Below are 16,857 nucleotides of genomic sequence, written 5' to 3'. Positions count from 1 at the left end.
TGTTTTTTCAAATTATAATCTGGCCCTCTAACAGTTTGAGGGACTATGACCTGGCCCTCTGCTTAAAAAGTTTGAGGACCCCTGGTCTAGAGCATGCAAAGTAGAATTGGAAAGTTATCTACCAAATCATGAATGAAAATATGTGTATGAAACATATCAGAAGTGCAAGCATCTTTGTTTTTGTATGCCAATATGAAGTATTTGTTCAATGCAATGACAACTGCAAAGCCTTTATGTTGAGAGAAAGAACAAAATGTGTTCTTTGTTACTTTGCTGTGCAAATCCCCTTTGGTCAACTCAAAGGAGACTTGGAGCTATTCACAGGTCCCCGATAACTGTGTGTTGAATGTTTTTGCATATACTGTTTACGTTTCTACACCTGAAGGACTAGACATTTTTAAAAAATTAAGTACTTGGATCTGAATTCTGTTGATAGTTTCAACTAAAATAGACTCAGTAAATCAGCAGGATTTATCAGTGGTGGATAAGGAGACCCTGGTGGATAAGGAGCCCCCGGTGGATAAGGAGCCCCCGATGGCGCAGTGGGTTAAACCCCTGTGCTGGCAGGACTGAAGACCAATAGGTCACAGGTTCAAATCCAGGGAGAGGCGGATGAGCTCCCTTTTTCAGCTCCAGCTCCTCATGCGGGGACATGAGAGAAGCCTCCCACAAGGATGATAAAACATCAAATCATTCAGGCATCCCCTGGGCAACGTCCTTGCAGACGGCCAATTCTCTCACACCAGAAGCGATTTGCAGTTTCTCAGGTCGCTCCTGACACGTCCAAAAGTGGGATTTATATAAGCATTGACTCACCATTCAGCAATTGTTTCAATGTATTTATTCTAGTTGGGGCTATCAGTTGGATTTAGCCTTAGTTTTTACTAATTGGATAGGCAGAATAATTAGTCTTGCAACTTCAATAAAGAGTCCAATTCCCTTGAAATTAGATAATTCTGTCCTGTGCTGTAGTTTCTATTTTTGCATGTCATAACAATGCGGCACAATATTATGCATTCTTGTTTGGAAGACTATTTTTGTGTGTTAGGAGCAAGTTAAGAAACTGCAGGTTGCTTCTGGTGTAAGAGAATTGGCTGTCTGCAAGGACGTTGCCCAGGGGATGCCCGGATGTTTTATCATCCCGTGGGAGGCTTCTCTCTTGTCTCCAAAAAGGAAACTGGAGCTGACAGATTGCGTTCACCCCTCTCTCTGGATCTGAACCTCTGACCTTTCAGTCAGCAGTTCTGCTGGCACTTCTTCCATGGAAGAAGTGTGCCACCAATGGCTCCCTGGAATAATAGTAATAATAATAAACACTTTATTTGTACCCCGCTACCATCTCCCCAAGGGACTCGGTGTGGCTTACATGAGGCCGAGCCCAAATACAACAATACAAGCAATAATAACAACAATACAAGCAATTAAAATAAAACATGGACAATAAAATAATGCAACATTAACAATAAGACCAACATTAACAATAAGACCACACAATTAAAACTGTGGGAAGGCCAAATGTAAAATTAAAAGTAATGCTGGAAAATTACGGCCAAAAATTCAATTGGCTTTAACTTCTTGATAAGAATTCCATCTTCAGTGTGAGTCTGTAGGCTGATTCTTAGAAAATGTTTTTTTTTCTCTCAGCGTCCGTTGACCTAGGACATCTCACCAAAATGTTTAATATAGGAATTCTTTTGTTGTGTCTTCTTGCTGAATACAGACTTAAAGGCGGAAATTGAGAAACTGAAATTGGCTCAAAAGAATCTTCAGAATGTGGATCCTGAAAAGCAGAGAGCTTATGTTCAAGAAATAACCTCCCTAAGAATGAAACTCCACCATCAAGAGAGAGAGATGGCTGAGATGCAAAGGTCGGGGAGCTTGTGAATGTCTGAGTAAAGTGAATTGCTAATCTCCCTTATCATTATGTACATATTAATACAATACAATTACAATGCAGTCTGCTTCGGTACAGTATGCATAAATAGATATTCAGTACATAGGTGTAATAAATCAAATACATAGGGTTGGATCTACTTGGTTATGTGCAACTAAGGCCCTTTCTACACTGCCATATAAAATCCAGATTATCTTCTTTAAACTGTATTATCTGGCAGTGTAGACTCATATAATCCGGTTCAAAGCAGATAATGTGGATTATCTCTGTTGATAATCTGGATTATATGGCAGTGTAGAAGGGGCCTAAATCCCACAGAAATTAATGGAAATTCAATCAGTTATTGATAACTTTTCACACTCATTTTAGTGGGAGCAAATTCCCACTATTGTTTAATCTGTCGTCAGACTATACTGAGCAGCTGCTAATCAACTTTTCATCAATAAACGTACATTAATTCTTAAAAATTAAAAAGCCGTATCTCTGCATCTATTTCTTAAATGTTTGGACATTTAGGATGTAAGCCGTGACTACATATTTCTGTGGAAATCTCCAGGTGTGGAAAACTCCTTGCAACAATACTTAGCTAATACTATGTTTATTGTATAGGATAATTGATTTTGTGCTAGTTATTTATATTTCAATAAATGCATCAGGTGGAATTGCTGCTCTGGCAATTTTCTTGTTTGTTTTATTAATATTAAATCAGAACTTATTAATGTGGGCAAGTCCATCGTTGATTGGCATGTTCCTGTGGGTGTCCCGTTTCGAGCACAATCTCTTATAGGACTGTTTAGAGGAAATAGTTTAGATTTGGACTATTCAAAAGCACTCCAACCAGCATTACGAGTGGACAAGGTGGTTGAGGGACTCTGGGATCTATAGTTTTTTTTTTAAGTAACATTTTCCCAGACCTTGAGCTACCTATACACTTATAAAATGTATATTAACATTGTATTAATTTCATACTTTATTTTTTGGACATTTTCCCAAGTTGACATAAGTGACATAAGTGTTAAGCTCAAGTTGTTATCAAGTTCTTCCAAGTGTTTTGGTTTAATGCTACAAAATTACTAATATTTTTTTTAAAAACCACCTAATGTTATCTTTTCAAAATGGATCAATTCTCTGTGATTTGCAAACTTCCTGTTATAAGAAGATGATGGTGGCCATTACTTATATTGATCTATGGAGCAGAAGGGCACAAGGGTTGCTTAGTTGTATCAATTTTTAAAAATTTTAATAACTTTTGAAAAAATCTTTGCAAAATAATATAACTCAACTATTTTCTTCTTCACTCTGATTAAAAAAGGGCTTGGAAAGAAAAACTTGAACAAGCAGAGAAGAAGAAATTCGAGGAAACGATGGAGTTACAGGTACCAACCTTTCAAAGAAATGCAGATGTTGATGCAAAATATCGAACTTTTCCAACTGCCATTCTTCCCCTTTGCCTTTATTATATTTCTAAAGGTAGATAAATAACTTTAGCATACTACATTGGGCCCTCCAAAAGAATATCTCACTTGTCTAACTCCTTCATTTTAGAAAGCAGGTATTACGTTCAAGGTGGACAACAGTCTGCCTAACTTGGTCAATCTCAATGAAGATCCCCAACTCTCTGAGATGTTGCTTTACATGATTAAGGAAGGACAAACGACTGTTGGAAGGTGCAAGCCAAGTTCACGCCATGATATTCAGCTCTCTGGCATCTTAATTGCTGATGACCATTGGTAGGTGTACAATTTTTTTCTAGAGGCAACTTTATAAAGTGCTGTGATTTTGTTGTTGTATGCCAGTAAATACAGTGTGTGTGAGACTGGAGATAGCTGCTGATTATAGTAGTAGGAAACTTTCATGCTTATAGCTAGTATTCTTCTCAGCATCAATTTTCCAGGAGAAGCAACAGGAAAGGGCTCGGATCATCAATGACTACTAGTCAGGATGGCTATAAATCCCCTTCAGTATCAGAAACAGTGTCCTATTACGCATCAGTTGTTGTATAACATAGGATAGTGATGAGGCGCTCATGTTTAGATGATTCGTTTCCTATATGTAGTTGGCTGGCCATTGTGTGAACATGTACAGTGACTCGGCATTTTATATGGTTTTAATCTGTTTGATTGATTGATATGTATTTTAATTGCTATATGTTTAGATTGTTTTATATTTTGCTGAGATGTGTTTTATTTTTTTTATTTTTAATCATTTTTATTTGAACCTTTTAGAAATACAATAAAAAGAGGGGGAACATATCGGATGTATAGGAAAGTAGGAAAGAATAGCGGAAGGGAGGGATGTGCTAAGGTGGGTGGTGAGGGTTGGGGTAGGGGATGGGTTAGGTAGGGATGAGAGGGGTAGGAGAGTTGGGAGTTGTGGTCTTCCAGTCCATTCCACAGAGAGGTATTCTTTCATAACTGCATTCATTTCTTTACGTTCCGCTACCTAGTTGTATCTGGTAACTTATTGTGTTGGTTGTACACTACCTTTTTTTTTTTAAACTTATTCAACTTCATTTTCTCCTGTAGATACATTCTCAATGATTTCCAGTCTGTTTTGCTTGATTTATTCTGGTCTTTTAATAGTTGTGACAGTATGTCCATGTTCATATATTCTGCTATTTTAATGAGCCAGTCCTCTATTTTTGGCAGATCTTTTTCTCTCAATTTCTGTGCTATTACTATTTTATTTTATTTGACTACAATGGTGCGAATAGAGATGTGTTTTATTGTTTACCTTTGTGGCATTGAATTTTTGCCAGATTTATAAGTCGCCTTGAGTCCCCTCCGGGGTCAAGAAAGGTGGGGTAGAAATGAAGTAAATAAATACATAAATGTACTTCGGTCAGATCCAGAAGGACTCTTCCTTTCTTTGTTCTGATTCCTAGAAAAAATATATTGGTTGCTTTGGAAAATAGGATGCTTAACCAGATGAAGTTATAGCTTGATACAGCATGACTGTTCTTAGGATCTCGCAGTATCTTTGTACCAAGTCATGCAACTTCTTAAAATCTCATTTTGTTCAAGCATCTTTATTTTATTTATTTATTTACTTTGCTTGTATACCGCAGTTTCTCAGCCCATAGGCGACTCAACGCGGTTCACAACAAGAACAAAAGTCAATCGAACAACATACGATATTTAAAACCTTGGTTGCTCTGCTGCAGTGTGAGTAATAGCTGTGATTGTAAGAACAAGGGAAGTTAGTTTCATAAATTTCAGCAAGCCAAGAACTCAATCCCCCCTCCTTGCCTTGAACATCAACTTCTCCCAATATTTCAAAAAGAGAGTTGTCTTAGAAGGAGCTTCTGATGTAATAAATGGCAAAACAAAAATATACTGGGAAAATAATAATCTGTGCAGATCTTGATCTTTGGGAATGTTCTAAAATGAACATATATTTCCTAATTGTAAGATTTTGTTGTGATAACAGAATATTTATTTTATTTGTAGCATTATCAAACATGTAGCTGGTGCTGTAAGTATCATCCCACTGGAAGATGCAAAGACGTATGTGAATGGGAAATGCATTTTGGGCCCTACAGATCTACATCATGTAAGTAGACTGGATTATGCATGAACAAATTCATTCATGTGTAGATTTTGGCACAGATACATTAAACTATATGCTATAATGTAATTTCTAGTAGACTCTGGATTCCTTGGTGCAATACAACTTAATTCCCCCAATGAATATTTTCCGAATCTTACAGGGTGACCGGATCATTCTTGGAGGTGACCACTATTTTAGGTTCAATCATCCAGTCGAAGTTCAGAAAACAAAAAGTCAATCTTGTGGGGCTGGTCTCCATGAGGATGGTCAAAAGGGCTTTGAATTTGCAAAAAATGAATTACTGTCTGCACAAAGAGCTCAGTGAGTATTAATAGATATTCTTCCTTCTTATGATATGAATATTGCATGCCTTTTTTTTCAAACACACAATGATACATAGATGGAAAAAACCCCCAAATGTCATGTTCCTTTTTCTGTAGGTTGTAGGTAAAAATGTTTATGCCAGTCAGTTGTACCTTTCTATTCTATATTTTGAAAACATGTGGAAACTGAGAAATGAAAAGTTTAAGCCAGGAGACCTCAAACTTTTAAAGCCGAGAGCCAGTTAATGGTCCTTCATACTGTTGGAGGGGTCAGATTATAGTTTGAAAAAAATGAACAAATTCCTATTAACAATGCACATATCTCATTTGTAATGCAAAAAAGCATGAAAGAACAATACAATATTTAAAATTAAGAACAATTTTAACAAACATAAACTGACCAGTATTTCAGTGGGGAATGTGGGTCTGCTTTTGGCTGATGATATAGTCAAGTTAATCAGGATTGTTATTGTTGTGTACCTTCAAGTCATTTCAGACTTAGCGCAACCCAAAGACTAAAATTTAGAATGGGTAAATGACCTTGGAGGGCTGCATCTGACCCACAGGCCTTAGTTTGGGGACCTCTGGTTAAGGCTTTTAGGACTCTACGATGAACAATTCAAATAAAAATAAATAAAAACACTAATGTATATTCACATATCTTAAAATACAAAATGATCTCCAAAACATTGTGGATATGTGCCTTCAAGACACCTGTTGACTTATGGCAAACCCACCAATTTAATAGGGTTTTCTTAAGGAATATTCAGAAGTAGTTCTGTTAGTTCCTTCCTCTGAAATATAGCATACAGCAAATGGTATTAGTTGATGACTTCCCATTTAAGTACTAAACAGGGCTGACTCTGCTTAACTTCCAAGAGGAGATGGGATCAGGATCCTTTAGGGCAAGGGGTCCTCAAACTTTTTAAACAGAGGGCCAGATCACAATCCCTCAAACTGTTGGAGGGCCAGATTATAATTTGAAAGCAAACATGAATGAATGCCTATGCACACTGCACAATATCTTACTTAAAAGTGCAAAAAACCCCATAAAAACAATACAATAATTAAAATGAAGAATAATTTTAAAAACTTATTAGTATTTCAATAGGAATTGTGGGCCTGCTTTTGGCTGATGAGATAGGATTGTTGTTGTGTGTTTTCAAGTTGTTTCGGACTTAGGTTGACCCTGAGGGCCAGGTAAATGACCTTGGAGGGCCGTATTTGGCCCTCGGGCCTTAGTTTGAGAACCCCTGCTTTAGGGTGTTTAGTCTCTTCAATGTCCATTATTTCAGCTTTTCAGAATTGCCTTTTCATTTTTAAATGCTGAGATAATAAATGTAATTATTTCAAGGAAGAGCATTTCACCCTTTTACTTGTATGCCCAGCAAAGGGGTTTCTCAAAGCAGAGGTAGACAGAGCAGGGGGCATCTCCAAAAGGAATTCTCTCCTGTGAACCATAATAATCGGACAGGCTCAGAAAAAGACCATCATATTACTTTATGCTGTAAGACTTGCATTGGTTGCCAATACCCCACTGGTCCAAATTCTAGGAGTTGATTTTGCCCTTTATACTCTGGTTTTATCTTTCGATAGAGGCCTGCTTATCTATTGGAAATTCTATTTTCCAAACCTGGCCAGATGCTACATTTTTAGAAGAGTTTTTTTCAGACTATAATAACTTTTAAAGACTCATCCAGGGAAGTGGGTGGGTGGGTAATGGTGACCACAAGAGAACTTCGTCCTTTATTTTTCCAGATTGCAACTCTCCTTCAGAGTTGTAGTCAACCGTAAAAAAATATGTATGGTGTTTTACCTGAGAGAACACCTCTCTAGGAATGTGTAGGTTCTGCAATGTGACTGTATGGTCAATCTGGTAGAAGCTGACTGTAGAGTCAGAATGGAGGCTCTAGAGATTCCTAGGGAGAACATTTTAATGGAATTCATAAATAATCAGATCTGCAAAAGCCCACCAGGTTGTGGCACAGCTGGTTGGGAGTCAGCTGCATTAAAATCACTACTGACCGAAAGGTCATGAGTTCAAAGCCAGCCCGGGTCGGAGTAAGCTCCTGACAATTTGTCTAGCTTGCTGTTGACCTTTGCAGCCCGAAAGACAGTTGCATCTGTCAAGTAGGAAATTTAGGTACTGCTTATGCGGGGAGGCTAATTTAACTAATTTACAACACCATAAAACTCTCCAGCAGTGTGCGAAAGAATGAGGAAGTACTCCATTGGTGTCACAAGTGAACAGTGAAGCGACAGCTCCCACTGTGTCCAGAATTCAAAGCATACCCTCATGAAGCTGGAAAGTTAAATAGTCTCTGTGTGTCTATCTATATGTGTTTTGTGTCTATGGCATTGAATGTTTGCCATGTATATGTGCATTGTGATCCACCCCTGAGTCCCCTGCAGAGTGAGAATGGCAGAATAGAAATACTGTAAATAAAATAAATAAATAAAATAAACCAGCAAATGTGGATTGGGAAGACCTTTTATCGAAATGTACAGTCATATACAGATATTTTCCTCCTTTCCTCTATCTAGAGTGTAAAACTGATATGAAAATAGCTATGGCAATGTCTTTAGGAAGTATAGTATTTATGTTGCTTTTATAAATGCTCCTAGACTTGAATCAGAAATAGAAGAAGCGAAGCTGAAAGCTAAGGAAGAGATGATACAAGGAATCCAAATTGCAAAAGAAATGGCTCAGGAAGAACTTTGTTCTCAGCAGAAAAATTATGAGACCCGGATAAAATCATTAGAAGCACGGTTGGTAAGTCATTAATGAATATTTTAAAGTGAATGGCCATGAACCTACAGAAAGCGACTCTTAGTGGGGGAAGCCGGAGGTCTCGTCACCATGTGCATCTGCAATAGTCCATCCAGTCAATTCAAAATATTAGAAAAATCCCTGAAGTGCTGATGAGGATATGTAGTCTGACTGTATCAACATCTTTGCAGGAGGGAAAGAATATATAGGTATAAACTATAATATAGATAGGTAGTGGGTTGTGCTGCTAATTAATAGGAACATGATTTTTTTCCACTGAAGCAATAAAGCTTATTTTATTAATTGCATTTGCCATTTTGCCAGCTACTTGTATAAGTGATGTTTTGTAGTTTATGTAGCTTTTGGTATGAGCATTATTCTACAGAACCTATGTTTATATGGTTATATGAAATGAGCGAACACACAAATATTATTTTCAAGAGGTTGAAAAGACTTTTCCTGCCCTGCCAAAATACCTTCCAACTGTCACCAAAAGACTTATATTTAGTCGTCCAGTTCTGATCTGATCTGATCATTACATTGTTGGCTGATAACAAATAAGCTTACTATCAGTCAACATGTGAAGAGTACTAAGATTGAACTGGAGAGCTTCCCATACATGTGAACACTTTTCATATGTATTGTTGAAGGCTTTCATGGCCGGAATCACTGGGTTGTTGTTTTTTTGGGCTATGTGGCCATGTTCTAGAGGCATTCTCAGGAGAGAATGCCTCTAGAACATGGCCATATAGCCCGAAAAAACCTACAACAACCCACTTTTCATATGATGGGAACCCTGACTTGTTTGCTCCTATTACATGGAAAGAGAGTATGTAGGAGTGAAGCTTTCCTGTTCAGACTTGTGACTTTCCCATGAAATGTATTGTCGAAGGCTTTTCATGACTGGAATCATTGGATTGTTGTAGGTTTTTTTTCGGGCTATATGACTATTTTCTAGAGACATTCTCTCCTGACGTTTCCCCTGCATCTATGGCAGGCATCCTCAGAGGTAGTGAGTCATTTGTAAGTCGGATGTTTGTAACTCAGGGACTGGCTATACTAATAAAAAGAGGCTCAATCCCAAACTAAAGGAGAAGCTTATTTCTGAACTTGACAATAATAATATCCTAAAGGAGAAGCGTATTTCTGAAACAATAACAATAATAATACATGCTAAAAGAGAAACTTATTTCTGAACTAATATTACTAATAATATCCCAAACTAAAGGGGAAGCTTATTTCCAAATAATAATAATAATAATAATTATAATAAATCTTCTAGGAAAAACTTATTGCTGAACTTATAAGAATATTGCAAACTAAAGAAGAAGCTTATTTCTGAAATAATAATAATAATAATAATAATAATACATGCTAAAAGAGAAATGTATTTCTTAACTAATATTACTATTAATAATATCCCAAACTAAAGCCAGCCCGGGTTGGAGTGGGTTTCCAACCAATTGTGTAGCCTGTTGTCGACCTTTGCAACCCGAAAGACAGTTGCATCTGTTAACAGATAGGAAAATTAGGTACCACCTTGTGTGGGGAGACTAAATAAACTAATTTATGAAGCCATAAAAAAAGACTCCAGCAAAGCACTCCAGCAAAAAAGCATGCGGGGAATGCGGAAGTACTTCATCAGTGTTGCAGATGGACGATGAAAGCGACAGCTCCCCTGGCGGCCAGAAAAAGTTAAATAGACTCTGTGTATGTCTGTACATGTTGTATGTCAAAATTGGCATTGAATGTTTGCCATATATGTGTACACTGAGTCCCCTGTGGGCTGAGAAGGGCAGAATGCAAATACTGTAAATAAATAAATGCATACATACATATAAATCATGTTCTCTTGTGTTTTCTTAGCAGGAAGAATCCCGTAGGAAACAACTGCAGGAAATGAATAATCAAATGACTGCAAATAAAATTCAAGAATTGGAGAAAGCTAAGCGAGGCCTTGAGCTAGAGGTTAACTTCAACAAGAAGCGCTTGGAAATGGAAACGTTGGCTGCCAAAGAGGTACATTTAAAAGCAAAATAACAGACCCCAGCATCCTGTCTCATCAATTGGACAATGTACCTTGATAGAGAACTTACTGATTCACTAAATTCTATCTTGTCTAGCCTTAAGTAAACGTCTCGATTGTCCTCTAGCTTTCTCTTTTCATAAACTTGTCTGATATTTGCCAAGTGAGAGTTTATATAACTTGGATGCAGTGCTGACGTATCAGTCAGAACTGGGCCATTGCAAAAGCTTATCCTGGGGCTGCTCTATGTAAGCATTCAGTGCAGGCTCAGATATTTGGAATCTTATTGAACAGAACAGAGACCTCTTTAAACATCGCTCTTTGGAAATGTGAGTGTGAAAGAAAATGTTTTGAATCTCTCCCTGCAAATGTAGCATAAGGATTTATTCTAAGGATAACCATTGTAAGTATGCAGTACACTCAGAACTGGGGTTTTGAACACTTTGACCTGCTCCATTTGATGTAGAGATTCTTAGCTGATCTCTTAGATATAAAAAGTGTTGTTTTATTCATGGTTTTTCACTTTTGCAGAGGTCCTGTACCTCTAAACCCAGAAAATGTGGAGGGCTGACTATAGTTTTAATTAGTTCTTTGTTCTTGAAATTAAATTTATTTATTATTTATTTAGAACTTTTATTTATTTAGAACTTCTCACCTCTGGAGAGGGACTCAGGCCGGTTTACAACAAGATTCATGAACAGTAGTTTAAAAACATCACACCCCATAACATACTAATACATAAAATACATTAAAAAGCAGTCATATAATTACCTAAGGCCAAGTCATCAAAGAAAAATCACAATTCATTATTCATTACCATCCGTCCGTGTGGTCAAAAGTTATTGACTTACTCATCAAATGCTAAATTCCAGAGCCAGGTTTTCATCAATTTTCTAAAAGTCAGGAGAGAAGGGGCAGTTCTTATCTCCAGTAGGAGAGAGTTCCAGAGCCGAGGGGCCACCACTGAGAAGGCCCTGTCCCTCATCCCCACCAGACGCACTTGCGAGGGTGGTGGGACCGAGAGCAGGGCCCCTCCAGAAGATCTTAACAACCTTGATGGTTCATAGGGGAGAATCCGTTCGGACAGGTAAACTGGGCCGGAGTCGTTTAGGGATTTATAGGTCAACACCAGCACTTTGAACTGTGCTCGGAAGCTGATTGGCAGCTAGAGGAGCTGGCGCAACAGAGTAGTATGCTCCCTGTACCCAGCTCCAGTTAGTAATCTGGCTGCCGCTCCAGTTAGTAATCTGGCTGCCGCTAGTTGAAGCTTCCGGGCAGTCTTCAGAGAACCCCACGTAGAGAGCGTTGCAGTAGTCTATACGGGATGTAACCAGAGCGTGCACCACCGTGGCCAAGTCAGATAAATGCATGTTTCTGTGTCTAAACACGATCACCTCCAGTTCCAAAGTATGAATTATGGATGAAACAATTCATTATTATTATATCCATTTATATTAAATGCAGGTTTTCTAGTGTATACATTTTATGCATTTTAAGGCAAGGCAAGTTATATATTTGCTTTAAACTGGGATGGAATAGAAGTCTGGTAGAGAAATCTAAGAATTAAAAACTATATTATTTAAGTAGCACTGCTGCTTTTCAAAAGCTGGTTTACTTTCACAGGAAAGTCTCATAATCCTTGTTTTGTGTTAGGTTTTAGAAGATCACACAATCCGCCATGCCAAGATACTTGAAGCTTTGGAGGCCGAGAAGCAGAAAATTGCTCAGGAAGTTCAAACTCTTCAACAAAATCGGGGAAATAGAAAAAAAGGTGCAACTTAATTTTGCAACACATTTACCAGCATTATTATTGCTAACAAATAATATCAATATCATATTTCTTCTCTCAAACAGACATTGTGAAGGAATGCTTCACAACCTTGTATTAAAATACGGGCTGAACATTCCTTAGCTATAATTGAAAATTGTAGGCGGCTGAAATAGTGACACTCTTTGCTGCTTTTCAGGGTTTCAGTGTATACCAAATTTGTTTCATACACCAAATTATTAAAACTCTTGAGTATAACATTACCTTTGGGCTATATATATAAAATATATGAAACATAGTGAAGGAGCCCCCGGTAGCGCAGTGGGTTAAACCCCTGTGCCAGCAGGACTGAAGACCGACAGATCGCAGGTTCGAATCTGGGGAGAGCGCGGATGAGCTCCCTCTGTCAGCTCCAGCTCCTCATGCGGGGACATGAGAGAAGCCTCCCACAAGGATGATAAAACATCCAAACATCTGGGTGTCCCCTGGGCAACATCCTTGCAGACAGCCAATTCTCTCACACCAGAAGCGACTTGCAGTTTCTCAAGTCACTCCTGACACGACAAAAAAAGAAAAAAAAAGAAAAAAAGAAACATAAATGAATTTTATGTTTAGACTTTGGTTCCATCTCTGAGATACCTCATTATGTGCATATATGCAAATAGAGGTATTCCAGATCTGAAAAAAAACCCTGAAATCCAAAGCATTTTTGTTGCAAGCATCTCAAATATGGGATAGTCTCATTTCCTCACAGTAACTAGAAAATAAGTGTATGTTGAATTTACAGAGATTCATATTTTTGCTCAATGTTCTGCCCTTCTTTGATATTCCATTCAGTATTGCATGAACTGCCTTTCAGAATGTAGTGTTTACTAAACGGAAGCTCCTTAGAATTCAATGGGCCTTAAGTTTTAAAGGCCATTTTAGTGTATTACTGTATTTAAATTCTGTTTTTATCACACTGTTACTATTTAATTGTCTTTTAACTTTTGTATTGCTCTTTTTAAACTTGTTTAGTGTGGATTGTTAGCCATATAAATAATGATCATGCTAATAATAATAATAATGACAACTCAAAGTATGTATAACACTTTTCCATCCATTTTCTGGGAAGCAACTTGGCTGAGTGTTATGCTTGCATGAAATAGTGGGTTTTGCCTAGTACTCAAACACACCTTTGTTTTGTAAACTGATACAACTTGCAGTAAATTCAAATATAGGTAGGGGTTCTCTCCATGTCAGACTCCAACATAAGTCAGAATACATTTATTTATTCATTAATTATTTATTTCCTTCATTTCTACCCCACCCTTTTCCCATAAGGGGACTCAGGGCAGCTTTACATAAGCATCAGTGATGCTGTCAACATATACATTCGATCAAAAACAGTAAAGCTTGATTAAAACATTATAAAAATTATCAAAAATTCATTTAACATTCAACTAACACGCCGCTAAAACCAAGATCTAGCCAAACAAATCCAATGTTGTAATGTTCAAGTTTCCTTTTCAAGCTGCCACTGTCCTCTGGTCAATGCCTCTAGTCCAGTGGTTCTCAACCTGTGGGTCCCTAGATGTTTTGGCCTTCAATTTTCAGAATTCCTAACAGCTGGTAAACTGGCTGGGATTTCTGGGAGTTGTAGGCCAAAACACATGGGGACCCAAAGAGAGAACCACTGCTCTAGTTGAATGCCTGGTCCCACAGACAGGTCTTCAGTTGTCTCCTGAAGGACAGTAGGGAGAGGGAGTTCCACAGATGGGGGCCACTGCTGAGAAGGCGCTATCTCTCGTCCCCACCAATTACGCGATCCACGTGAGCTATGCAGAATACATGGCAGGCATTACATTTTGCATTTGTAAATAAGGCTCACGTTTCTTAAGATCATTGTTGTGATCTCAGTGTCAGAATCCAGAAGAGGCAGGAAAGCAAATCAATCTATGCTGATGAAACTGAATTGAAGACTTTTTCTGAACAACATTCACAAGTAATTGGATACAAACTTTGGATATTCCATGCAACCAATGAGGTGGCCGATTGTCAATGAAAGCTCATGCCATAATAAATGTTAACCTTAAATTAATATTACAGAAGCCACACACCTAGTTTTTTGGACACATGAGTCTTCTCATTTTCTCAATGTTAGTGATCCCAGAGGATGGTGGGACCAGTGTCTGTGTGTATGCTGGGTCTTCACAGCACTTGCCTCTTCAATGTTGAAAATAAGGAAAGCTTTGAGAATATCCTCAGAACCAGTAGGAATAAATGTATAAGAGGAAGTGTGGAGAAGTGTTAGGAATAGAGACGGGAAAGCCTGAAAACCCCCTGGAAAAATGGGGGAAAAACTATCCCCTCCCCATATTTTTCTGATTTTTCCCCAGTCCTCCCCATCTCTAGTTAGGAGTCCAATAATTAGATCCTTTTTCTCATTGATGGATATTTTACACTGAGGGCCTAAAATAGGTTTCATACTTACTAAAAAGTGCCTCTAACAAAGGAACACACTCAAGTGTTGTATACGTGTAATATCTAGCAGACCACTTGCAAGGTGGTTAATTCCAGGTTATTTATCCGACCGGGGTGGTCCATGCCTTAGTCACCTCTAAATTGGACTACTGTAATGCGCTCTATGTGGGGCTGCCCTTGAAAACGGCTCGGAAATTCCAACTGGTTCAACGGTTGGCGGCCAGGCTGTTAACTGAGTCGGCGGCCAGGCTGAGAGAGGTCAACCCTCCTGTTTAAGGAGCTCCATTGGCTGCCGTTCATTTTCCGGTCCCAATTCAAGGTGCAGGTGCTCACCTACAAAGCCCTAAACGGTTTGGAACCCGCCTACCTGCGTGACCGCATCTCCATATACGAACCCACGCGTTCCCTTCGGTCATCTGGAGAGGCCCTGCTCACGATCCCACCTGCCTCGCAAGCGCATTTGGTGGGGACGAGGGACAGGGCCTTCTCTGTGGTGGCCCCCCAACTCTGGAACTCTCTCCCCAAGGACATCAGACAAGCCCCAACGTTGGCAATCTTTAGGAAGAGCCTGAAGACCTGGCTGTTCCAGTGTGCCTTTCCAGATTAGGAAACTCCTGGCATCACGTCCCAAATGCACTTTGTCAGAGACCAGGATTGTCTGCACATTGCATGATGTCATTGTTTTAGTGTTTTATTGTTTTTGCTTGATGTTTTATTATTTGCTTATGAGTTTTACTGTCATATTTGTATGTTGTTGTTGGCGGCGGCCTTGGCCTTTGTAAGTCGCATCGAGTCCTTCGGGAGATTTTGCGGGGTATAAATAAAGTTAATAAATAATAAATAAATAGGAGTCTTGTATCATTGACTGTTCAGTTATAAACAACCATTTTCTTTCTGAATTAAAATTCCAGAGCCGAACTGGAATTCTTTGAAACTATCCATGATGATTAAAGAGGCAAATGCTATTAGCAGTAAACTGGAGAAGCACACTGTGTTTTGCAGGTACGTATTTGAACTAAAACATTAGAAACTGTGCTTGTTTGTTTAATAATTAAATTAAGGCCGTGTCTATAAGTCTAAACCAGCTGATTTTGTCCTTGAGGCAACCCTATTTAATGAAAATCAGTAATATTCCCATTGATTTTAATATTTCAAAAATACTTCTTTAATGCTCTTGACTAACTGTATGCTTTTTATTTAAACTTCAGCACCTATTTGCTAGACAGTTGTCCTTGCTATCTGTGTGGTCTTCTCCCAATGTTTTAGGAGGCCATGTTTTATTGATACTCTATGTAAGTAAGTTTATTTTTTTTACATTAGACATGACGCGACAGATAAAGAAAATGGCACTGGCCCTTGTGTGCAGGTCCGTAACATCAGGCTGGGTGTTACAACTTTCTGGAGCATGGAGAAGTTTGAAGACAAGCTGGCTGCAATGAAAGAAGTCTATGAGGTTTGCTTATGAATTAAACCTGTTACTTTCCCCATAGCTATGCCCCTGTGGCCAGTTTACAGAGATACCTGAGGATGTGTGGCAGAGAGCCAGCCATAAATCCAATAGCAGAAGAAGAAAAAATAAAGAATTTATTTATTATTTATTTCCAGTATTTCTACCCTGCCTCTTTTCTACCCCCGATGGGGGACTCAGGATGGCTTACATCTGGCAATGATTCGATGCCGCTACATATAAACAATTACAATAATACACAACAATTAAAATACATAAAGCATTAATTAAAACAGTACATAAAGCATTAATTAAAACAATAAACAGTATCGTCAGCTGTAAAGAAAGTGAAGGCTCTGGAGTGAAAGCTCTGGAGACCCATCTAGGCCCCCTTCTACACTGCCATTTAACCCAGATAATCAAAGCAGATCATCCACATTATCAGCTATGAACCATCGCAGAGATTAAGATCCTTCGGGGAGGCCCTCACAGGCACGATTGGTGGGGACGAGAGACAGGGCCTTCTCGGTGATTGCTCCCCGGCTATGGAACTCCCTTCCTGGTGAGATCAGGTTGGCCCCCTCTCTCCTGTCCTTTAGAAGGATGGTAAAAACTTG

The 16,857-nt window shown here is 38.6% G+C and overlaps 1 protein-coding gene across 1 annotated transcript in view; it reads left to right on the top strand.

Moving 5' to 3' along the window:
• Window positions 1–16,857, top strand: part of KIF14 (kinesin family member 14) — a 59,618-nt gene that overhangs the window by 22,560 nt on the left and 20,201 nt on the right. The window contains exons 12-21 of the mRNA XM_060774574.2: window positions 1,721–1,868; window positions 3,207–3,270; window positions 3,440–3,624; window positions 5,344–5,446; window positions 5,604–5,764; window positions 8,392–8,539; window positions 10,403–10,555; window positions 12,216–12,333; window positions 15,705–15,795; window positions 16,114–16,246. Of these exons, the coding sequence (XP_060630557.2) occupies window positions 1,721–1,868; window positions 3,207–3,270; window positions 3,440–3,624; window positions 5,344–5,446; window positions 5,604–5,764; window positions 8,392–8,539; window positions 10,403–10,555; window positions 12,216–12,333; window positions 15,705–15,795; window positions 16,114–16,246 (1,304 nt within the window). The remainder of the gene's footprint in view (window positions 1–1,720; window positions 1,869–3,206; window positions 3,271–3,439; window positions 3,625–5,343; window positions 5,447–5,603; window positions 5,765–8,391; window positions 8,540–10,402; window positions 10,556–12,215; window positions 12,334–15,704; window positions 15,796–16,113; window positions 16,247–16,857) is intronic.

The sequence above is a fragment of the Anolis sagrei genome, chromosome 4 (genome assembly GCF_037176765.1).
Source record: "Anolis sagrei isolate rAnoSag1 chromosome 4, rAnoSag1.mat, whole genome shotgun sequence".
In the NCBI taxonomy this organism is placed as follows: Eukaryota; Metazoa; Chordata; class Lepidosauria; order Squamata; family Dactyloidae; genus Anolis; species Anolis sagrei.
The sequence above is the reverse complement of the archived record's forward strand: the minus strand, read 5'-3'. Positions and strand labels throughout refer to the sequence as shown.